Raw genomic sequence first — 25025 nt, 5'->3', positions numbered from 1 at the left:
AAACAATGTGAATAGACTCATCCTGGTTGACTTGAATTAAAAATTCCAAACGTGTAACATTTGAAATACTACTACTATAGAGTTTGAAAACAGACACTGGACTCAAAATAAAAGCAAGGAAAAAAATGCCAATATATGTTTATTTGAGATCATCTATAGAAGATTGCTTGTACTATTTCTTGTTTTGTTCTTCAATTAAACGTCAACTTTCTCAGAAGTAGACATGTCTATGACATCAATACGTGAGGTGGGATCATTTTGAATTCCTTGACAAACCACAAGTTCCTTAACTACTTTCCCCCATGCATAACAGACAGAAAAATCTGGAGAGGAATTTTCAATGATTCTTTCATAGACATCATCTTCTCCACCACTTTCTGAGTCATCAGATACTGTATCTCCAGATACCAACCTAAACAAATATACAACAGTGTCATTTTTGTGTTGTTACACACACACAGTTTAACATTACATATAATTCTACCTTAGATAGGAGGATGACTGACAGCTCAGATGAAGCTTTAGGTAAAACGTATGTGGCTATATACACCTACAGTACAACCCAAAGGTGCAATTGCCACAGTCGCTGCATCCATTTATTCTCTAATACTCCTTTTACACCACCACAATAACTCGGGTTATTGCCGGGTCGACCTGGCGGCTCATCTAAAGGGGTTAACCCTGGTCCAGCGACCTGGGAATCCAACCTGGGTAGCTACCCGAGTTGGTCAGGAAGGACGCGGGTTTCAGGGGAGTGTGAACGGGTAACCTGGTTCCCGTTCAAACCCTATGGACAGCCAGCTCTGTAGTGCTACGATTATGTCATCTCCAAGTGACGGCAGAGGAGAAGCCCCCGGCAATATCTCAGGTCCAGCCTACAGCGTGAACATGACTTGAAATTTGTGTTCAGTGACCTGGGATTACAGTATAAAAGGGGTATGTATAACAGTTATGATTTTTAGTAGAAGCTCAATCAAATGGGAGTTTTACATTAGCAGTACCTGCACTATGAATGAGAAAAGTAAAGAGAAACTGAAGTGAATACAGAAAGGCTTAAATTAAAATCAAGTTACCAGTACTGTTCATCTTCTGTCCGTATTTGTTTAATGATATCTATGATCACATTCGGTGTAGGTCTCTTTGTGGGATTGGGGGTCCAGCACTTCTGCATAAACCTCAGTAGCTTATTAATGTCCTCGTCCCATGTTTTTAGATTGGTGCAATTAGCATATTCTTCCTAGAAAATTATAAAAGCACATATTGTTTTATGTAAATGGTTATAGACATATACATTCCACAATAACTTAATTTGTAAAATCACAAATTTGCATAACATATTTAATTTATACTCTTTAAGTGAGATTAGAATATTTTTTTCCCATTGCAGCTAATTTAATTGCATTTTATACATCTGAGGGTAAATAGGATGATGATGATGAGTAATATGAAATTGACTAAAAGGATTATCAAGGCATTTGGAGTGGTAAACTGAAGATGCTTTAAAATGTTCCAAATACTGTATTTGTTCCAAGTGAGGGTCAAAGATTTCTTGGTATCTCACAATATACTCCATGCTATGCACAAGCCAACACAGGATTAACAAATAAAAATTCATAATTGTGCAAAACATTTTATGTATCCCAAAATTGAATTGCCCTACTGTCAAAATGAATGGTAAATCATAATCAGGAAAAATAGAATTGATATAATCATTTAAAGCAATTAATGTCTCTCTGTCACCTTATACTGTACATAGCCACTTATTGCCCACCCCTGATGTAGTATCACCATACAAATAAATGAGTACATAAAAACTGATTAGTCTAAATTAATTTCTCTACAAACATAACCATTAATGTATTTGCATATAAAAAAAATTCACACGACTAATTGAATATCTCTATAAATGAAACTGTTAATACTGTATATTTGCTAATAAAGGGGCTACATTCATATCCTTTGTGGTCTACTACGGGACTGTATAAGAAATGACCTAGGGGATAAAAGCTGAAGACAAAATCAGTTTCTGTTGCCATCCAAATGTATGGAAAATATTTAGAAGATGGAAAAGCAGTAACAACATAGAAATACATGTACTGTAAGGCTTGTAAGGCCTTGACAGGCACTGTAAGTAGAGAGGACCAGTAGGAGTGTGATAAGTATTCTTGTTCTGGGCACACAATGGACAAGATGAAACATAATTCTTCACTTCCTCCCAACTGGTGACCGGCTATTCAGTAAACACTGAAATCAGCCCACAGCACTGCACTTATCAGGGTTTTTCTTTGCACATCAGAATAGACACAAAAAAAAAAATCCCCAATAACTAGCGGGTTAACACGTGTCGCAACCCTGTTAACACATGTATCCGTGAATTTTTCACAGATTCTTTGTATTAACGTCCATTAACAAGTTAATTTATCGGGCGTTAAAAAGGGGCTCAGGTGATAAAAGGGTCTGGAATTGAATAGCCTCAGGCAATAAAGCCCAGGGCTACCACACTTTTTCACCACCGTTAATTTAACGGGGCTAAATGAATTCAGCCCTGTACAGTTAATGTTATTTCTTTAAAAGAAGAAATTTAATAATTGCCTTGGATGGCATCTTCAGAGCCAGAGGTTTTAAGGTTCCAGGCTGAAAAGAGCACTGGCTAGCAAAGTTGATTCAACAGTACGTACATTGACCTACAGTAGTTAAAGTGGCAGCATAAGATGCAGCGGCTACAGGGCCTTGTCTTCCTGGTCAGAACTCCATGCTGCAGTAGTGAGTTTGCAGCAGTGGTGCAAGTAGAAATTTTTTCTTCATGGTACGGATAGTAAAAATGGGCGTGGTCATGTGTCATGAGGGGACATGGTCACACAAAACTAAGGGAGTGGCTACATGACAATAGGGGCATCACCACATTATGCCACACACCGTAATGTCCCTTACACATTATGCCAAACACCATAATGCCCATTACACATTATGCCACACATTGTAATGCCTTACATATTATACCACACACCGTAATGCCTATTACATATTATGCCACACACAGTTATGCCAATGACACCATTTTATGTCCCACACATAAAAATGCCCTTTATAAATTATGCCCCAGTGGTGGGCTGGTGGTACTGAGTACCACCACCATATTTCTTAATGGTACTCCGTACCACCCTACTTTCAGCACTGGTTTGCATACAATTTGTCTCAAAATTTATTGAAACCCTTTCTAGTGCATGACTGCTACATATTAAACAATATGATAATGCCTATACTGTTATCCAAATACAGGCTTTATTTTGATTACGAATCTGCGATGTGAGTAGCCACATTGATATAGCTAGAGGGAGCTTCAATACAATAATGTGGAGTTGGTGAGAAACTGTCTGGGGGACATACCTAGCTAGTGTAACATAGGATAAAGGGTGTGATGTGGTGTGTAAAGTTTTCGTTTTTGTGGATCTACAAAACTAGGTCCCAAGTGGGGTCTGATACTAACCAATCAAAGCAACTTTCTCACTTTCTGTCCAATCAGTCATTTTTCCCTTGTCAATAGATTAAAGCCCTGAACAAAAAATATCTGTGGATTCCGGACATGTTTACACTTGATATTTTTGCAAGTACCAGCACGCTGTGGCATACAGTATAATAGTCTGCCTGCACTTGTAGTTCTGTAATCTTCAGCATTTGATAGCTGCCAGTTGATCCGCACAAAAATATTTATATATTTAATTTAACACTTCTCCCCCAACCCCCAAAAGCTGGGGCATGGAGGGGCGTTCTTATTTATGTTTTACGTTCTACGCTAAATGCTAGTCATGATCATCAAATTATAGCATACAGTCACAACATGATACTGTATTATTGCTCTACATTTCTTGTGTGCATTTTGAATGCAAATGCATTCAACTCAGCTTCACAACCACAATGTTTTTAAATTACTACACATTACTTAATAAAAATAGTAACAGCTATGTAATAGAAACACTTTTTGTAACCTAAAATCAGACTTCTCCTGTGTTGCCCCCCCACTTATGGAATTCCATTCCCTGCATAACCAGCCTCTACACAAAACGGATTTGAAACTCACTCAAAACCCATCTCTTCACTATAGCCAATGCTACCCCCACCTGATACACCCTCTGTGTTCTACCATATACAATCTCAATAGTTCATGTTGTCTCATCATTGCCTACTCCCACTAGACAGCAAGTTCTCTAAAGCAGGACCCTCTTCACTATCTGTCACATTTGTCCATCTTATATGTGCTTGTTCTGTTTGTATGCTAGACTTGTACGTTGAACAATCTGTAATTCTGACACTCCAACACTGCAAAGTGTTGTGATACAAGTAAATGTAATCTTGGTGGACTAAGGAATGGGGCTGAACAATATTCTATTTCTACTGTACACTGGCAATACAGTGTCAGGGACAAATGCAGGATTTCAGAACAGAGCAAGCTTTGGATAGAGATAAAGTACCAGCCAATCAGATCCTAATTGCCATGTCACAGGCTGTGTTTGAAAAATGACAGGAGCTGGTCGGTTGGTACTTTATCTGCGTCCACTTTATCTGCATCCAAGGCTTAGTAAATAGACCCCATATTTACTAAGCAACAGCTTGTTGTTGGTTGTGGCCCCAGGATTAAAAAAGGCAATCAATTCAAATGGAGAACTGGGAGTGTTTTGCATTCACTATTTTTGCCCTCTTAAATCCCATGGCAAGAATCAACGCTTAGTAAATATATCCCAAAGAGGTATATTTACTATATGTTCATAAAAAAGGGCCTAATTCAGACCTGATCGCTGTTGTACGAAATCGAACAGCTGCCGATTATCGAATGACTGCGCATGTGTATGCACCGTAATGTGCAGGCGTGAGCCAAAACAGTGACAGAATGGTGCTAAAATGACGATCGCTAGGCATACGCAAGGTGATTGACAGGAAGCGGACATTTGGGGGTGGTAACTGCCAGTTTTCTGGGAGTGTCAGGAAAAACACAGGCGTGCCCAAGCGTTATCAGGGAGGGTGTGTGACGTCAGCTCCGGCCCGAACAGCCTGATTCTGTCACACTGTAGGAGTAAGTCCTGGGCTATGCACAGACTGCACAGTATGGAAAAACCATTCAATGGTGAGTGAGTTGGGAATGGATTTGCAGATGTCCGCTACCTGGCAAAGATTTCGCACGGCGTATGCATGCATTCGCACACTTGCACGGTTTTCATTCTTTACAGGCGGCAACTATCTGATCACAGACCTCTGCAAAAATGCAGAGAAGTGATCAGGTCTGAATTAGGCCCATAGGCAGGTTCCAATACAAAAAAAAAAAAAAAAAAGTTATTGAGTGCAGAGAATGTATTAAGATTTTTTTTTTCTTTATTTCAAATCCAGGCATTATCTGTGAGATTTCTAGAAGCTTTCCTCCATCCAACACACAGAGTGGCATCTTTAGGAGTGTATGTGTGAGAGGGGAAGGGGGAGGGGATGTGTTCTGGTAGCTAGATGTACGCTCCTGGCCTGGGTGTATGCACTTGGGCTGATGTAGAGCTGGAAACAAATCAACTGTATGTTACGCCAAAGATAAAGAGTGCAGCACTGCAACACCTCCCAACCCATCCCCTGTGAATTAGCTTGATCAGGGTAACGTGGCTAGTCCTCAAAAAACTGAACAGCTGGGAGATATGCACTGTATGCTGCAGACACATTGTAAAACCTCATTGTACAGCATGCAGAGTTGTATTCATCTTGTAATGTGACCCATTTGGCCTGTCACTACCATCTCAGTTAAACCAATAGCCCAAATTGGGCTTCATCATGCATGGGCCAGCCCCAGAGGCCCCTGGAGCAGATAATTAGTCTAAAAGTATGTTCTGTTTAACATAATGTATAATAAAAGTGCATCATAAGTTAGGACAGAATTGAAACAGAAGTTCAACTAAAATATATTAAAAATATAAATGAAATAAGTAATATACGTACAGTACTGTAGGCTCTCTGTACAACTTATAGTAGTGGGATATCAGAACACTATAAATAATACAGGGTAAATACAGAATACAATAATATAGTGACATAGGTAACAATAAAATTAAGATTAAAATTGAAACCAAAGAAGAAATTTCCTTTACTTGTACATTGAACAGAAGGAATCAGTATTTGAGAGCCTTGGACTAGATCTAGATTACCGGAGTACAAAAAAATGCAACAGGTAAGGCTGTCTATGTGTCAAAACTTCTAATTGGTGGCTTTAGGTTCCTATAACATTTACAGTAGGTAGGCTTTCATGATCCTTTGTCTGAAAAGCCACTGCTTGCTACTATTAAACTAACTACTAAATGTCCTATTAATAAAAATAATGTATTTCATTTGCATTCAATAACAAAGTTATTATTCATTAGTTCACTATTAATTAAATGGATTCCATAGACATAATCTGTGCTGACTATGGCTGATTTAAAACATGTTCAGTGGTGTCCTCTTTTACTGATGCATTTAAAATGACATCATAAAATAGACTGATATATTGGGTATTACCATATGACTGCAGCCTCGAAACGGCCTCAGTGGATCATTTTGGTAAACTGCCTTTTCCTGTGTGATTATCCATTCCCAAAATACTGCTGCCAAGTTGAAAACGTCAGATGCTTTTGAGTACATCCCATTAGCTCTCACTTCTGGTGCCGACCTGTGCATAAAACACACTGAGGATTTAACGTTTCATTTTGTAAACAGGTAAACATCGATGTTTTAAACTGATGATATATTGCAATGGCATTTAAGTAGAGGCAATGAAATGTAAAAGTAGCTGTACAACTTAAGCGCTGCTTGTCTAGTAAGGCCTGATATAGCACACAAATGGGGGCAACTGCGGTTGCATTGTGCGCCAGAAAACAGACACAGATTTCCGCATGAATTCGTAGGCAGCCACATCTATGTGACCGCACCGTCCTTATATCTGTGCTTTTGTGTGAGAAGCCATCAGAATTATCAGCGCGCATCTGCACCAGTCCTAACCTGGGTGCAAAAGATACATAGATCCATCTGCAGTCATCTGAATATAAGGGTGCCCACATCGCACAAACACTGCACCTATTTTTTCAGTATTCACCTCTCCGGAGTCCGGTGTCTGCTGCGACAGACATGTAAAAGCACTGTGGTGGCCATTTTTCCAGTGTTTTCATCGGTGCAGTACAGAGGAATTGCCGTGAGCTTGAATAGTAGACTAGCACAGCTCTAGAGTATACTAGTAGCACTGTGACAAAGACTTCACTGACAGTAAGAGAGAGAGGAAGGGGCCCAGATGGGGTCTGCACACGGCCCCCCTCCTCTCTTAAACCACCCCTGTCTGCATCTCTGTATATGCACACCTCTGAATACTGTAGCATGCAATTCTATCTCTAGACCCAGGACACCCTCACATCAAGCTTATCATGAATGCGGACGCCCATTTACACCCATTTAGCCGCAAGTGGACATCTGACTGACGCCTGTGCTACCCTGAATAGCCCACAAATTTGCAGAAATGTACATCCATCCCTTATGTGCATGCACAGTAAAAAAAGAATCACAGATGTGGCCACTTTTCATGTGACTCCCAAATCAGGCTCTCTACGTAGGTGTGGAGCTATAGGGTATGTCAGTAGAACTTTAACTGGGCTGATGGCTAGAGGAGTGCTTGGAACAATTTATTTCTTTAGTATATCATTTAAATTCTTCCCTATTCCCTTATTGGGGCCAATTCTGGCTTATAATGGCTGGCTCAGACATCCATATGCTACCTGGTGGCCTACCTACTCCCAAGGGACCAATCTCCCTTCCCAATGGGCCGTGGCCTCCTGGCTCAGCTCCTCCCCTGTGAGTGCTGTCAGTGGCATAGGGCTGTCCATGGAATCATCATCAATGGTTCAACCTGTACTGTGCATAAATGGCATAAAACCATAGCTGGGAATTTCTATTGTGGACAGTGTACCACGTAGGGAAGCGGGCAGGACTGAATGGAGGTGGAGCTAACCAGTGGGCCAATCTCAGAAATGGGCAGGACTGATTTAAACTCTGTTCCGTCCCTGTGCTTAAGAAAGATTAAAGTAAAACTTATTACAACCTTCTCACCCATCATTGGTGAAGCATTGGATCTCTAATAAACAGAAATGTACTAAGAAAAACATTTTAGTCCATTTCAAGCATGCCCACTAACAATACACACTTAGTAGTATAAATGAATACTGTACCATCTCTCTGCATCATTGGGCATCATTTTGAAAACATAGGGGAAGGTCTGTCTACCTTCCAAGGAAACCGCTCTTCCAAAATGTCCAAGTTTCACTGTGCCCTGAAATATACACAAAAAACATAGGACATATCTTTACTTTTTCTTTTTATTCTTACAATGTCAACATACAGTATATCCAACAAATATGAAGAATGTGAAGGTGAAGCGGGTGGTGTGGGAATACTGTTAATAGGGAGGTGCCATCTCCTTGGTTTCACCCACACATTCTGAAGCTACCATTTCTAAAAATGAATGTTTCCATCAAACTGTTCCCATCTAGTAACTTTCAAACTCAGAGATTGGCATTTATAGTGTTATGTGGAAATTTATCAAAACTCAGTAGAGAAAAAGTGGAGAGAGATAAAAGGGCATATGTACCATTGTGTGGAGAGAGATAAAGTACCAACCAATCAGCTCCTAGCTGCCATCTTTCAAACACAGCCTGTAAAATTACATTTAGGAACGGATTAGTTAGTACTTGATCTCTTTCTACTTTATCTCTCTCCAAGCTTTTATAAATTTACCAGTGTGTTTGTAATTCTCTTCTGTTTTGAGCAAGTTTCAGTATTACACAATACTTTCAGACAGTTTGAACAATCAATTTGAAATCATAACTGAAATACATGACATCATGGCCAAGGACTATCACTATTACTTTGGATCAGTGTGATAAAATGACAAATTCCGGTTACCTTTTCTGGATTGACATACATGGAACTACATCTCATGTCACAGTGCAGAATGTTGTGGTCATGTAGATATTGCAAAGCACAGGTGATCTGTTCCATGTAGGAAAAGAATTGGTCATTTTCTATGTCTTGAGCAATCTCACTCAAAGTATAAATGTGTCCATCAGACTTGTTTGATATCTGTATAATATAAAGGACAGTAATACATGATTAATGGAAAAAAACCTGCTATTTTAAATACAGTAGTTAACTTAAGCAACGTATGGCTCAAAAAACTTAATGAACAGTATCATACAACAGATATTTTAAAACTACTAAATGACTTTTACAGTAACTTACCAATGTAGTTTTGTAGGAATCCGTTCTTATTTCTTCTATTTTCAGGATGTTTTCATGGCTTAATTTCAAAAGTTTTCTTCTTGTATTCAGACTCATTCTCACTGATACAGAGTCTATGATCTGTCCATTGTAAAACATCATCCAGTCATGTAAATGTATAAATAATTTTTCTCTTTTAGTTTCAATGCAGGACTTGCAATGGGGGTGTGTGTGTGTGTGTGTGTGTGTGTGTGTGTGTGTGTGTGTGTGTGTGTGTGTGTGTGTGTGTGTGTGTGTGTGTGTGTGTGTGTGTGTGTGGGGTGTTTAGGGATGGTGTCAAGCCAGAAGGTGCAATTAGAATAATTGCGTCATATTACCCTCTCTGCCTTCCCAGACACCCACAAATAGGGATGTTGAGAGAATGGTAGTGTCAGTGTTTTTCAAATTGGTCATACAACATTGTTTAGTCGTAATCATTAGATCAAGAACTCTGGTGGTTTCCAGAAAATTAGCTGCTCAACAATACTCCAAGTAAGGGCTATGAACACCAACCAGTGGTTTTATTATAAGCACACTAATGATTTTCTCCGCAATTTTAGCTTGAGAAACAAAGATTTTTTTGTTTCTCCCTATCTAACAAACTTGAAAAAGTGCAGAGGAATCACAGATTTCCCTGCTTTTTCATTTTGGTTGTCATATTCCTGCAGTTCCAATAATGTCATATCTGGATGGAGTTATGAGCACCTTACAAAATGACCTGGACTTCGCATAAGTGAGGTACTTTCTTTATGACTTATTGTACACTTCCCTAACTTACACATGACAGTCTGAAATTGGCTAATTAGTTTTTATGCACATTTGCAAGCAGGTACGATCAGCTCACAAATGCGCTGCATGCAAGGATCTTGACAGGAGAAAAAAAAGTAAATGTCACATCAGCAATATGCTGACACCAGGGTGCCAAAACGTACTCGCCAGAGGAGAAGGCTTATGAGGGACATCTCTGACAGGCCTTGGTTTACTAAATATTTCCCAAATAGAGGTGCGAAAATCGTAGAAATAAGATTAAGATCCACATGAGTGTGGAACTTACATTTATGAAGGGCCTATTGTGTATCACCTCAGGGGGTGAGACCAATGCTGCGGGGGTGTGACCAATACTGTTGTGGAACTAAAAGAAACACCCCTTGTTAACATGGCACAAAAAAAGGCAGTTCCAGTAATGATCGCCTAAATGTATATTGATCATGCCGCCCACATCATCTGTGTAATTCCTCTGACAGGAGGTGTCAATTTGATTGGAAGGCAGTGAGGAAAAATGTGCAGGGGTGTGATGGAGGTGGAACTAGTTCCACTTACTAATACATCTTATGAAACACAGTTTTGCCCCACTTTAGTCTCCAGTGTTGATGGGCGTGGGGAGAGAGGGGGGGGGGGTGATGAGGGTGTGTGACATTTTATCTTTACTCTGGCATTGTGCTGACTTCTTCCTAACAATATCACTCTCTAAACTGTTGCTGCTTTACATTTGTGTGGTAAGAATATGTATTTCCCCTCTTTGTGCTTCCTGTAATACTTTGTGAGCCTTGCCCTTTCCCCTTTCCCATAAACTGCTGTACTTAAATTTGATGCTTCCCAGATGTCTGAATAGTCCTTAACCCATTTTGGCCCAGGTGGGTAGTTTTCTACCCATTTTTTGAGATTTTTTGCAGGATGGCTAATATTAACCCAAATAAGAAAAATCTGGTGGAATTTTTTTTCTCTCGATATAATGCTAAAAATATTGAAGTGCTGGGTAGAAAACTACCCACCTGGACAGAAATGGGTTAATGATTTCATTTTGTTACAAGTTTTAGGTATACATGGTTTTATGAAAATGTAATTTAAATATTAGTCATCATCCTTAGGCAAACCATGCACGAGACATAACATTGATTTTGATGTGACAACTTGTTCCTTTTCTGGCATTTTTAGCAGACATAGGACCTGATCGCACACAACGCTGCATTGCCGGTGTCCATGTAGCTGAGGGATTTTTTTTGCTACTGCGCGTGCCGGTATATTCTTAAACTCTCCTACGGTGCATGCATTTCACTGTGTGTACATGCACAGGGGATGTTGTGATTGAGACGCACGTCGCCAGCAGTATCTTGGAGAAGTGCTGGGTGTTCCTGGGCAGTAACTGGGAGGTGGCCATTCAGAAACGCAGACGTGGTCCCTCATATGAGCCTGTTTGGGAGTACTGCGGCTGTTCCTGTGTCCACCTCTGAATCATGGCCTTTAAGTGGCTGATTCTGAGTTGGGAGCAAACCTAAAACACAAGTTACTTTGCACCTGGAACAAACCATGGTGGTCATTCCGAGTTGTTCGCTCAGTAATTTTCTTCGCATCGCAGCGATTTTCCGCTAATTGCGCATGCACAATGTTCGCACTGCGACGGCGCCAAGTAAATTTGCTAAGAAGTTTGGTATTTTACTCACGGCATTATGAGTTTTTTTCTTCTTTCTGATGATCGTAGTGTGATTGACAGGAAGTGGGTGTTTCTGGGCGAAAACTGGCCGTTTTATGGGAGTGTGTGAAAAAACACTACAGTTTCTGGGAAAAACGCGGGAGTGGCTGGAGAAACGGAGGAGTGTCTGGGCGAACGCTGGGTGTGTTTGCGACGTCAAACTGACTGAACTGATCGCAGTGGCAGAGTAAGTCCCGAACTACTCAGAAACTGCTAAGAAATTTCTATTCGCAATTTTGAGAATCTTTCATTCGCAATTTTGCTAAGCTAAGATTCACTCCCAGTAGGCGGCGGCTTAGCGTGTGCAATGCTGCTAAAAGCAGCTAGCGAGCGAACAACTCGGAATGAGGGCCCATGTTGGAAGGAGAGGGTATAAATACACATGTTATTTTGCATGCAGGGTAAATACTGGCTGCTTTTGCATGCAGCCCAAAAATGCTGGACAGCTTTATTTTTACACTGCAACTTAGCTTTCAGTTAGGACGCACCCCTCTTGCATCTAAATCTCTCTGTACATGCTACATCTGCCCCACCTGCAGTGCAGCATGATTCTACCAAGAAGCAAAGGGGCAGATGTATTAAGCCTGGAGACGGCATAAGGAAGTGATAGAGCAGTGATAAGTGCAAGGTGATAAACACACCAGCCAATCAGCTCCTGACTGTTAATTTACATATTAGAGCTGATTGGCTGGTGCATTTATCACCTTGCACTTATCACTGGTTTATCATTCCCTTATGCCTTCTCCAGGTTAATACATCTGCCCCAGTGTCACTTGCTTTTTTTTGCTAAACTCCTGACTCAGAATCAGCCACATAGTCTGATTTCTTACATTTCTACAATTATTACCTCTTAGGTGAACCATCAACAACACTTTAAATGTATGTAATTGCAGCATAAAAGATACAAAGTATATATCTATCTTGTATTTCCACTTTATTGTTGTTTGGTTGCATGACAACATGACATGATGTTTAAGCAGTAAAGGATGCTGGTGTTTTGAGAATAAAAATTTATAGAGGAAAATGTACAAAATACCTTTTCTCCCAATTGTGAAATATCAGCGTAAGTTTCTTCAAATGGTTCTTCATTAGTTTTCAGAATAAAGTTTCCTGTGGAAAAGAAAAACACATTTAAAAGTACTAAGGGGGAATTCAATTAGGTGCGGTAATTTACCATGTGTGGAAAGGGTGGTAACCCCGGACTTTAATGCCTGGGGCTATTTAATTAGAGCCCCTTTCTCTTGCCTGGTAAATTAATGTGTTAACAGGCGTTAACCCATAGAATCTGGGGTAAATTCCTGAGCATATGGGTTGACATGACCACGGTACCCAGAAACAGGCAATTTATTTGGGATTAATTTTTGAGCCTGAAAAAAATCCCTGTTAACTGCCCTTCAATAGCCACGCTGCTTCAATTATCGGCTTGCGGTAAATTAATCTCCCTAATTCAGGGATTAACTGTCTATGGGGTAAGGATGAAGTGCTGTATATGAAGCGCTGTAAAGCGCAACAGAATTTGCTGCGCTATATAAGAAACTGTTAATAAATAAATATGATACAATCATAATTCTATTGTAGTAACTATAGCTGCCAACATTCACATCACCACCTCCTATTATGTACACAAATTAAAGTAATAATAATAATAATAATAATTTTTATTTATATAGCGCTCTTTCTCCAACAGGACTCAAGGCGCTTTACAGACATCAAAAACAATGCACATAATACAGAGGATTTGAGTAATACAACAATAGACAAGCAACACAGACATAAAAGAAAACCTTAAGCCCACAGAAAGCATAACGCAGGATTGGTGCAGGCATTTTGGGTAATAACTTCCAAGGGTTGTGTATTCCACCCTTATAGGTACCAAGTGCAGCAGCCGTCTTGGGCGCTAAGCGTAGGATTACCCAGGGTGGAATAGTCCACCCCTAGAAGAGATGACACAAAATGGGGGTGATTTCAGAGTCCTACAGTTTAGAGTAGGGTTCCAACAAAACCACAAGGTCCATGTATTTTTCATCCCATCCACAAGTGTACCATATGGGGCAGCCATGTTGGGCGCACTTTGAAGGTTACACTGTGGGAGGTGAGCCATACAAGGGCCAAGTTCATATATGGGAAAACTGATGCTTATGTAGTAGTATGATGTACCCTGCATGTAGGGCACAATGGCAAAGTGTGCAATCAGTGGAGGTAAACATTACAGGAAAAACACATGGTGGGGTGAAGCGAGCAATGGAAAGAAAAAAAAACATAATAGCAGGTAACTAGTGGCAGAAGTAGGAGTGGGATAACATTTTGATCAGATCTTAGTTCGGGTGGGTAGGAGAATGAGGGGGGCATACTCAGACGCAATGGGGATGTCCCTGCTGATCCTGGTCCTGGTGCTCTGCCCCCACAGTTCCCTGTTCATCTTGATGGTTAGGCCCAGGGGCAGACTTGATGTTCTCAGCCAGAGAGGTGGTAAGCCTGGTCTTGGTGTTCTCATGTTTGAGGCGAGGAGAGGCCACATAAAGTTCCAGAGTTTTTAGGTTGTAATGCAGTCCTTCTGTTAATTTGTAAGTTTGTTTGACTTCTGTTTTCCTTCGGTTTAACACAGGTATAACACTGCTATTGATATTAGCTGCCACTTAATAACTAGCCACTTCATACACTAGCCACTGCAGCATCCTAATAGGCCTGGCGTCCTATACTATACTGGTTAAGTAAGTCTACAAACACATGCTCTTTGTGATTAAAACCCCCTCCCCCACACAGCAACCCTCCACCAAAAGGTGATAATCAACTACCAAATGTGAAATCTAAGCCCCAGTCAATCACAAAGTTTTTGCTGACTACAGATATTAATCCACTTAACAATTTACCAAATATATCTTTTTAGCAATAAACACACAGTGATCAGCTCTCTGCTGTAGTTACCAAATATATCTTTTTAGCAATAAACACACAGTGATCAGCTCTCTGCTGTAGTTACCAAATATATCTTTTTAGCAATAAACACACAGTGATCAGCTCTCTGCTGTAGTTACCAAATATATCTTTTTAGCAATAAACACACAGTGATCAGCTCTCTGCTGTAGTTACCAAATATATCTTTTTAGCAATAAACACACAGTGATCAGCTCTCTGCTGTAGTTACCAAATATATCTTTTTAGCAATAAACACACAGTGATCAGCTCTCTGCTGTAGTTTAACTGTAGTTAAAGTAATCAACACTCAGGTTAAACAGCCAATATGTCCTTTACATTTTTTCTGCCATTTATCAATTTTCTCTGCTCCCTGTGTAAACAGAAGATCCTAGTAGTAAAGGGAAGCAGTGCTCCAGGGGTCTGTTTTATATAGAGGGCGGCTGATGCTGAGTTTTTAGGTGGTATCCAATTACTCATGGTGGTTGACTGCAGGTAATTGTTTCGCCTGGGGCTATCCTATTAGCCCCGATGCGGCAGACTACCCTCCCCGATGCCGGCACTTATCGCATAGGTACCCGAAGCATAATCTGCGATAAACGGCTGTTGGAGCCGCGATAACACATGGGATCGGGGACTTATCCTCGATCCCAGAGCCAACTCCAGGCACGTTTCGTAGGAGCGGCCACATTGGGCGCTGACTCCTAACGGCGGCCGGTAGATGGCCGCAATTTCAAATCAGCCGCCGGTCCGTCAGCCAATCGGAGCTCGCGGACCGACAGTGGTGGCTCCTAGTTGACTGCCAGACCCCGAGCTTTGACTAGCTGACGGACCGGCGGCCGGCTGAGAGACTGCACAACGATTATGGGAGAGTAGGCAAGTGTGGACATAAGGCTGTTCACTCCTCCAAAATTGTATTTTATACCAATTGTACACAGGTTCAGCCTTCACAACACAACAATTTAAAATAGAAAGTCCATAAATAGTACAATAATATTGATTGATTATCTCTACATCCAAATTTGCTTGTTGCGAATACAGTTCCAGCAAAAATCCTATGAACTATCAAGCACTTCAAACCATGGGTATCCTACATTAACTAATACTGTACAAATAATTTGTCAAAAATAACTTTACTGATTAAAGGCAAAACAAAAGTACATACCATTAGCATCCACATGCCCCTGTAAATGATAAAATAGTAAATACAGTAAATAACGGATAAAAATACAGTCTTCTATTTAAACTGTAAGGACATTCTGTGTTATTGCCTTTGTATTAGTACTTTAAAAATTAGATTTAAAAAAATGTACATTAAGGGGCAAATTCAGTATGAATCGCAAGTAGCAATTCGTATGGAATTTTTGCTGAGGGGCCGTGGGCGTATGCGCAGCAGGTCCTACTGCGCATGCGCCCGCATTTTCTGTGGGGGGACGCAGAAAATACGATCGCCTCGGCCTGTCAATCAGGCAGAGGCGGTCGCGGGGCGGGAGGGGGGCAGCAACGCTCCATTTTCTGGGTGGAAACGGAGCATTGCGGGGGGGCGTGCCAGCCCAAACGGTAGGCTGGTACGCGCGAACAGGGGCATGTCAGGGGTGCGGCCAAAGCAGCTGCGTGATGTCACACGCAGTCGCTGTTACAGCAAAAATGGTGCCAGGGCTCCTGCGGCCGCAGCCAAGCTGCGCCGGAAGGAGTCATCCTAAATTGCTGCTAACAAGCATAAATTGCGTGCTCTTTGCAATTTCTGCTTGAAGCAGGGGGGTGTGGCGCCAGTCAGCATGCATGCTATTGGTTAGCAAATTCTGCTGATTAGCAGAATTTGCTAACCATACTGAACTGACCCCTGAAAAAGGGATAAGTGGCTTAATAAGGAGGTCAAAAAAGAAATGGCTAAAAAGAGGCGTGCTTTCAAAACATTTAAATCTATTGGAGGGGAGGAGTCATTCCAGTATTACAAGGAATGCAATAAAAGATAAAAAAAAAAGCAATAAGAGCATCTAAAATTGTAAACGAAAAACAAATCGTTATAGAGAGTTAAGCCAATCCTAAAAAGTTTTATAAATACATAAACAGTAAAAGGTTAAAAAAGGAGAACGTAGGCCCATTAAAAGATGAACTGGGAGTCTTGATAAACGATGGCAAAATAAAAACGGATATACAGTACTGAACAATTTCTTTTCATCAGTATTCACCAGGGAGGATCAGACGGTGATAGTAGTGCATAAAGACAGTGAAGGTAATGATTCTTGGCTAGATGGTTGTTTAAGTGAGGAAGTAGTCCTGGAGAGACTAAGGGGGACATTTACTAAGCAGTGATAAGAGTGGAAAAGTGAGCTAGTTTAGAAATTTCCCCATCAACCAATCAGCAGCTCTGTATCACTTTATAGTATGCAAATTATAGAAGTTCCTTCAGTGCCGATTGGTTGCTATGGGCAACTTCTCCACTGGCTCCCTTTTCCACTCTTATCACTGCTTAGTAAATGTACCCCTAAGCAACATAAAGATTAATAAATTACCAGGCCCAGATGGTTTTCACCCAAGGGTTATTATGGAGTTTAGGGCACAGCCAGCAAGACCCTTATACTTGATTTTTAATAGTTCAATTAGATCAGGTATGGGGTACAGAGGGATTGGTGTATAGCTGAGACAGTGCCATTATTTAAAAAGGGATCTAAAAATGATGCCGGGAACTATAGGCCAGTTAGTTTAACCTCTATAGTGGGTAACATATTGGAAGGAATTTTGAGGGATAGCATAGAGGATTATCTGTGGAATAGTAAGATTATTAGCAAGAGTCAGCATGGGTTTGTTTGGGACAGATCATGCCAAACTAACTTAATTAGCTTCTACGAGGAAGTGAGCGATAATCTTGACCAGGGAAAAGCAGTGGATGTTGTCTATTTAGATTTTGCAAAAGCCTTCGACACAGTGCCTCACAGGAGACTGATCATCAAATTAAGGGAACTTGGCCTTGGAAATACAGTACTATTTGTACATGGATGGGTAACTGGCTAGATAACAGGGTACAATGAGTAGTGGTCAATGGGATGTTCTCCAGCTGTGCACCAGTAGTCAGCGGAATACCACAAGGGTCCGTACTTGGCCTGCTACTGTTCAATATATTTATTAATGATCTAGGAATAGGCCTGGGAAGCACAGTGTCAATCTTTGCAGATGATATTAAACTATGTAAGGTAATTAATTCAGAAATCGATGTGGAGTCTCTACAGAATGACTTATTTAAACTTGAAACCTTGGCGTCTAAATGGGGAATGAGGTTCAATATTGAAAAATGCAAACTTATGCATTTTAGGATTAAAAACAAATTTGTACCCTACACACTTAATTGGGAAAATATAGGGGTAACAGTAGTGGAAAAAGAGTTGGGGGTGCTCATAGATAATAGGCTTAATAACAGTACACAGGGGGTCATTCCGAGTTGATTGCACATAGCAACTTTTTGCTGCCCGTGCGATAAACTCGATGCCACCTATGGGGGAGGGCTTTTTTGCATAGCAAGGCTGCGAACGCTTGTGCAGCCCTGCTATGCAAAAAAAGTTTTGTGCAGAACTAGACCAGGGTAACAGTTAACTACCCTGTGCGATCGATCCAGCGATGCAGGCCCCGGAATTGACATCAGACATCCACCCTCGAAATGCCTGGACACGCCTGCGTTGGCCTCACCACTCCCAGAAAACGGTGAGTTGCAGCTCCGGCACGCCTTCCTGCTGTCAATCTTCTTGCGATCACGCCAGTGATCGCTTTCTTTATTCTTCTGGTCGTTGCCCGGTTACGGCCGTCGCTGGGCAATGACGCGTGTGCGCATTGCGGCCACCACACAGGTGCAGACACGATCCGTTTGCACCGCTGCAACAACCAGCAGCATGCGAACGGGTCGGAATGACCTCCTCCGTGTCAAAATGCAGCAAAGAAGGCAAGTAAAGTCCTTATGTGCATAAAACGGAGTATTGAGACAAGGGATAAGGATGTAATCCTGCCGCTGTACAAATCATTGCTACGTCTGCATCTGCAATATTGTGTTCAATTTTGGGCACCATATTATAAAAAAGATATCGGGGAACTCGAAAGAGTTCAAAGGCGAGCTACTAAACTAATTAAATGGTTAGAGACACTGAAGTACGGGGAAAGGCTTACTAGGTTAAATATGTATACACTAGAAAAGAGGCGACTAAGAGGAGACATTATTAATATTTTCAATTGGGTCATTACAAAGAGTTAGCAGGGGATTTGTTTATTAATAGAACTCTAGGACACGGTGGCACTCACTGAGGCTAGAGGAGAGATAATTCCGTACAAAATGTAGGAAAGGGTTCTTCACCGTAAGAGCAATAAGGATTTAGAACTCCCTGCCTGAGAAGGTAATAATGGCAGACTCTGTAAATGCATTTAAACATTTTCTAGCTGAAAAAAAGTATCCAAGGCTATAGCATTTAATATATTGACAAGAAATATCTGGGAGTGGTACGAAATATAGTTGTCAATTGGTACAAAACCACTACTTCAGCTGGTGCATTATAATGTGCACAGCTTAATACAGAATACAGGTTGAACCCAATGAGCATTTTGCCTCTTTTCAACTTCATTAACTATGTTACTATATTACTATGATACTGTAGCTAACTGGACAGGAGAGGAATTGAGAAAAACTTTCAGAGGCACAGCCCATATTTTGGTTTGGGGTACAGAACGTGCTTTGATGGTTCATGAGTTCTTGTTTCTGTCCATGCATTGTATCATGTATATTAGAAGTAGTTAATTAATAAAGAATATGGAAATTAAATATTTACAAATATTGGAGGTCATTCCGAGTCGTTCGCTCGGAAAATTTCTTCGCTTCACAGCGTTTTTCCGCTTAGTGCGCATGCGCAATGTCCGCACCGCGACTGCGCCAAGTAAATTTGCTATGAAGTTTGGATTTTTACTCACGGCTTTTTCTTCGCTCAGGCGATCGTAGTGTGATTGACAGAAAATGGGTGTTACTGGGCGGAAACAGGCCGTTTTATGGGCGTGTGGGAAAAAACGCTACCGTTTCCGGAAAAAACGCGGGAGTGGCTGGAGAAACGGAGGAGTGTCTGGGTGAACGCTTGGTGTGTTTGTGACGTCAAACCAGGAACGATAAGCACTGAACTGATCGCAGATGCCGAGTAAGTCTGAAGCTACTCTGAAACTGCTACGAGATGTGTAATCGCAATATTGTGAATCTTTCGTTCGCAATTTTAAGAAGCTAAGATTCACTCCCAGTAGGCGGCGGCTTAGCGTGTGCAATACTGCTTAAATCGCCTTGCGAGCGAACTCGGAATGAGGGCCATTACCTGAAACATTACATAGCATTATTTAGCAAATGACCACAATATTAAAATTATATATTAAATTTATCTTTATTTAAAAATAACATTAATAATAGTACTATGCTAGAGTATAACGGAGTCTAAGAGGGAAATTTACTAATCAGCAATTTTCAACACCCCCATACCTGGATTTAAAGGGAAAAATATTAATTACAAAAACAGACATATTTTGTATTCAATATTATTGTCCCTTTAAATCCAACTGCTGAAACCAACGAAGACGCAGCGGCTTTAAAAAGCACCACTTAGTAAACAGAACTTCCAAGGGACATTTATGAAGCTGCAATTATAAAGCATTGCAACTTAGATTTTTATACTTGTCCGCTATCGGTTCTGACCAGCCTCCTAAATAATTGACATTTTCTCCTAAACTACTGCCTACTTTAACCTCATATGTCTTTAATCAATGGTAATTAAGTACTTATATGTGTTTTCATATGTTTTCATATTTATACCAATGCAGTCATCATCATCTTGAAATTCTTATGCTTTCTTATACAGGGTGGTATCCATGTGACCGCCGGTCAGCTGACCGACAGTCACATGACCTCCTCCGTGAGCCCGACGGCTCACTATCCCGATGGTCGGCATGCCGACCAACAGGGACTATTTCCACTCGTGGGTGTCCACGACACCCATAGAGTGGGAATAGAACCCGTGGCGACCGCAGGTCACCACCGAGCCCGCAGCGTGGCGAGCGCAGCGAGCCCGCAAGGGGCTTGCTGCACTCGCCCCTCCCCGCCGGGATCCCGGCGTCGGTATGCTGCCGGGATCCCGGCGTCGGTAAGGTGACCGGCGGTCAGGAGACCGTAGGTCACCAGTACTACACCCCTTATACAAACTGGCTCTATTATGCAGAAATTGCACAATATGTTAAATCAAAATAAATGAATGCTGTACCCTCAGTATATCGCCCGGATTTATGTAACGGCACATCGTTCTCACTGTATACAATGCATTCCCTCTTGTTCCTAAAAGCACAAAAAGTTAGACAACATATTAATCTTTGTGTAATATCTCTATAATGTATTTTATAACATTTACTGTAAGTTAAACCCTGAGAATGTTAATTTGTGCTAAGTGGGTAGGTGTGGATGTTGTTTGTGCTGTGCTTTCAATGAGAAATTCCCTATACAGTGACAATGTCATTTGTATCACCATCTGGGCCTGGGACTTTAGCTTTTGTCAGGGATTTGCTACGCGCGCCACACTATTTTATTCTCCCTCCAGGGGGGCCGTGGACCCCCACGAGGGAGAATAAGTGTCGGTATGCCGGCTGTCGGGATTCCGGCGCCGGTATACTGTGCGCCGGGATCCCGACAGCCGGCATCAGGGCCGGACTGGCCATCTGGCACTTCTGGCAAATGCCAGAAGGGCCGATGGCCACGTGGGCCGGTCCAGCGCTCACTGATACACGCTGCCGCTCAGTCCGGCGGCAGCGTGTCTCAGCTGTCAGGAGAGGAGAGCGCCCGCCAGCGCGGCTGTATGGCGCGGCGGCGTATAGCGGACTTCAAACCAGCCGCCGGTTTGTGAGCCAATCAGAGCTCGCGGACCGGCAGCCAATCAGAAGCCGCCGATCCGCGAGCTCTGATTGGCTCACAAACCGGCGGCTGGTTTGAACGAAGTCCGCTATACGCCGCTGCGCCAGACACAGCCACGCTGGCGGGCGCTCTCCTCTCCTGACTCACCCGTCCCTCACAGCCTGAGCCCGGAGGAGAAGCAGCAGCAGCAGCAGCAGTGCAGCAGCGGTAAGCAGCTGCAGCACTGGCTGCTGTGGGGGCAATTGTATACCTGGCACTGTGGGGCATTTGTATACCTGGCACTGTGGGGGCAATTGTTTACCTGGCACTGTGGGGGCATTTGTATACCTGGCACTGTGGGGGTATTTGTATACCTGGCACTGTGGGGGCATTTGTATACCTGGCACTGTGGGGGTATTTGTATACCTGGCACTGTGGGGGCATTTGTATACCTGGCACTGTGGGGGCAATTGTGGATCTGGCACTGCACTATTGGGGGCATATAATGTAAATTTCGGCTCATACTGTGTGCTATAATGTAAATTTCTGCTCATACCGGGTGCTATAATGTGAATTTTGGCTCATACTGTGTGTTATAATGTGAAAGAGGCACCAGTACTAGATAGTATAAGGGGTCCTACTATTGTGGTGCATAATGCGTATAAGGGGTGTATGGTGTGGTAAACTACACTGAAGGCCACGCCCCCTTTTGAGTGGCCATGCCCCCTTTTCCGGAGCGCGCGCGCTTAATTACAAAGTTCACATTTCCATACCCCCACTTAAAAATTTCCACTTCAACCACTGGTTGTGTGTATTTTAATAGAGAATGATGTACGCTTGTATGTTGTTAGAATATTAATTATATTTGTAAGAGCATAGACTAATAAGTGGGAGGAGTCAGGAATAGTAAGGGGAGGAGTCACAGAGGTGGGCCTGTGTGCTTCAAAAATGCCCGGGCCTATTTTTAGTCCCAGTCCGGCCCTGGCCGGCATACTGAAGACCACCCCAGTAGCTTGTATGCAGTATTTCTGCCAAGTTCTCTATTTTGGCTCTTTGAACTAGTAAGTAAAAATGCATATTCATTTTCCTGGTTTCATTTGTAACTGGGAAATCCACCTTCAGAGAGTTCTGTTGTCCAGGAAGATTTGTTTCTTTTCATTACCTTTAGATCCAACAAATCTGCCGTGTAGAAACAGGTCTGAGTTTATCAATCTGTTGTCTAAATTCAAGAAGAGCCAAAACAGACAGTCTGTGTGGGTAATAGAATTCTCTAAAGGCACACTTCCCCTTTATATGTTACATATACTGCAACATAACTGTATTCTAAAGTGTTTTATAATCTTCAAGCAATCATTAATAAAATATAATTCACGCACCCAAATTATTCTTGTATGTCTCAAATTGATTTAGCACTATTTCCGTCAGCATGCGTTTTTCCACTTCAAAATCCAAATTAGTCTCTAAGATTTTCCATAGGTCAGGTGGGAACGGGCTTGGACTGCAGGCAGTGTGGTTTGCTTTTATCTGTCACAATAATAGTGCAAATACATACTTTATTAGACAAAGCATTGGCATAATGCACCCTCCTGTTGCTGAGAATTATTGTACATCTAGAAGCAAGCTGATCTCAATCTCTCAGTATTAGATGATGACTAATGGGGCCCATACTGTATATCAGATTTGCAGATCTGATCTTTGGAGGAAAATTATCTGGGAATCACTGTAAAATATCTATAGGTGCTCGCTATTGGTTGCGTCTGCCTGAGATCATCAACCTAAAGCTTCTAATGTCAGTGCTCTTTTACTGTACGGAACCTTTCCACCTTTCAACATTACTATTTTAACATTTTGAATGTATATATGAATTAAAATTTTGACTTCAAAACTGTACCTCATTTACAAAATCAAACACATTGAGATGAGCCAGCTCTTGGAATGGGCATCTGCCATACAACAGTACTGAATAAAAGGTTGCAGCTAGCATCCATGCATCCGAATACTTGGAAAAGTTTTTGTTGGCAAGAGTCTCAGGAGCGCTAAAGTAAGCTGCAACATCCTCTTTATTGTCACCTTATGTAGAAGAGAAATAAGTTATGTTAGTCATTTGGATATTGGCCCTCATTCCGAGTTGATCGCTAGCTGCTTTCGTGCGCAGCAATCAGGCTAAAAATCGTCACGCGCTCAATGCGCACGCGCGACATACTTTCACAAAAGCCGATGCAATTTTACACATGCTCTAGTGATGCTTTTCAGTCGCACTGCTGGCCGCAGAGTGATTGACATGAAGTGGGTGTTTCTGGGTGGTAACTGGACGTTTTCGGGGAGTGTGCGTAAAAACGCAGGCGTGTCAGATAAAAACGCAGGAGTGGCTGGGGAAACGTAGGCGTGGCTGAGCGAACGCAGGACGTGTTCGTGATGTCAAAACAGGAAGTAAATAGTCTGAAGTGATCGCAAGCTAGGGGTAGGTCTCGAGCTACTCAGAAACTGCACAATCTTTTTTTGTAGCAGCGCTGCGATCCTTTCGTTCGCACTTCTGCTAAGCTAAGATACACTCCCACAGGGTGGCGGCTTAGCGTTTGCACAGCTGCTAAAAGCAGCTATCGAGCGAACAACTCGGAATGAGGGCCATTGATATTAATAGTACATTGCTTCATGATGTTACTTATATAATGACAGTTCCTGAAAAACAAAATCCAATAATTATCACTTTCAATCTACAAATTACAAGTCACAATATTTGTATTATGTTGGTGTGTTTCTGCAGGCTAATATTTGTGAGAAATGAATTATAGTGTTTATAGTGTCTATTCTGTAAGGTGCATGCTGGTCCGCTAACTCTGTGCAAAATGTCTTCAAAACAGGCGTAATTGCACACCCATATGCACAGTTCTGCATAGCCTGTAATCGCATTAATGCACTCTCCCAAAACTTTGTCTATATGAAAAGTCTCATTACCACCACCAAGGATGCAAGGCATTATCACAGCACCATGGCACCTGCATTTGGCTTGAAGGGTGCCTGGAACTGCATCCTGCAGCAGTAGAGCTGTTGCAGAACCACTTGGAGCATCCAAAGGACGCTCTGAGAATGCACCCTGCAGTGTGTAGTGCCACCTGGAGCTTCCTAAAGATGCCATGATGTCACATGTCCGGGGTGGGGCTGGCTCAGGGGGATGCTGTAATTCACCCTGCTCCAGCACTGCCCATTAACACCCAGTTATGACCTTTCAGCTGCAAGTGGAGATGAAACTGAATATGCGTAGTGCTGAAAAAAGCATGATTCCTCTGCAAACTGATTTATCCTGAAATATGTTCACTTAACACTTAAAGATGTACTATATAATCATACCTTCCAACTGTTCCAATTTTAGTGAGAGAGTCCCTATTTGAGAGCTCTGTCCCAATGACATTACTGGGACTGCATGGTCCCAATCACCAGACAGATGGGAAG

General features: G+C 41.8%; 1 protein-coding gene across 1 annotated transcript in view; it reads right to left on the bottom strand.

Annotated features, from left to right (window-relative positions):
- Positions 1 to 133: 133 nt before the first annotated feature.
- LOC135057350 (uncharacterized) overlaps positions 134 to 25025 on the bottom strand; it is a 108259-nt gene continuing 83367 nt past the window's right edge. Inside the window, exons 6-16 of the mRNA XM_063963239.1 lie at positions 23467 to 23645; positions 22952 to 23099; positions 20956 to 21026; positions 15852 to 15870; positions 12810 to 12883; positions 9286 to 9405; positions 8950 to 9126; positions 8217 to 8317; positions 6523 to 6673; positions 1074 to 1237; positions 134 to 412 (exon numbers count right to left, since the gene is read on the bottom strand). Coding sequence (XP_063819309.1) covers positions 196 to 412; positions 1074 to 1237; positions 6523 to 6673; positions 8217 to 8317; positions 8950 to 9126; positions 9286 to 9405; positions 12810 to 12883; positions 15852 to 15870; positions 20956 to 21026; positions 22952 to 23099; positions 23467 to 23645 — 1421 coding nt within the window. The 3' untranslated portion in view covers positions 134 to 195. The remainder of the gene's footprint in view (positions 413 to 1073; positions 1238 to 6522; positions 6674 to 8216; positions 8318 to 8949; positions 9127 to 9285; positions 9406 to 12809; positions 12884 to 15851; positions 15871 to 20955; positions 21027 to 22951; positions 23100 to 23466; positions 23646 to 25025) is intronic.

This window comes from Pseudophryne corroboree, chromosome 3 (assembly GCF_028390025.1).
Source record: "Pseudophryne corroboree isolate aPseCor3 chromosome 3, aPseCor3.hap2, whole genome shotgun sequence".
In the NCBI taxonomy this organism is placed as follows: domain Eukaryota; kingdom Metazoa; phylum Chordata; class Amphibia; order Anura; family Myobatrachidae; genus Pseudophryne; species Pseudophryne corroboree.
This window is presented reverse-complemented; position numbering and strand designations above follow the sequence as displayed.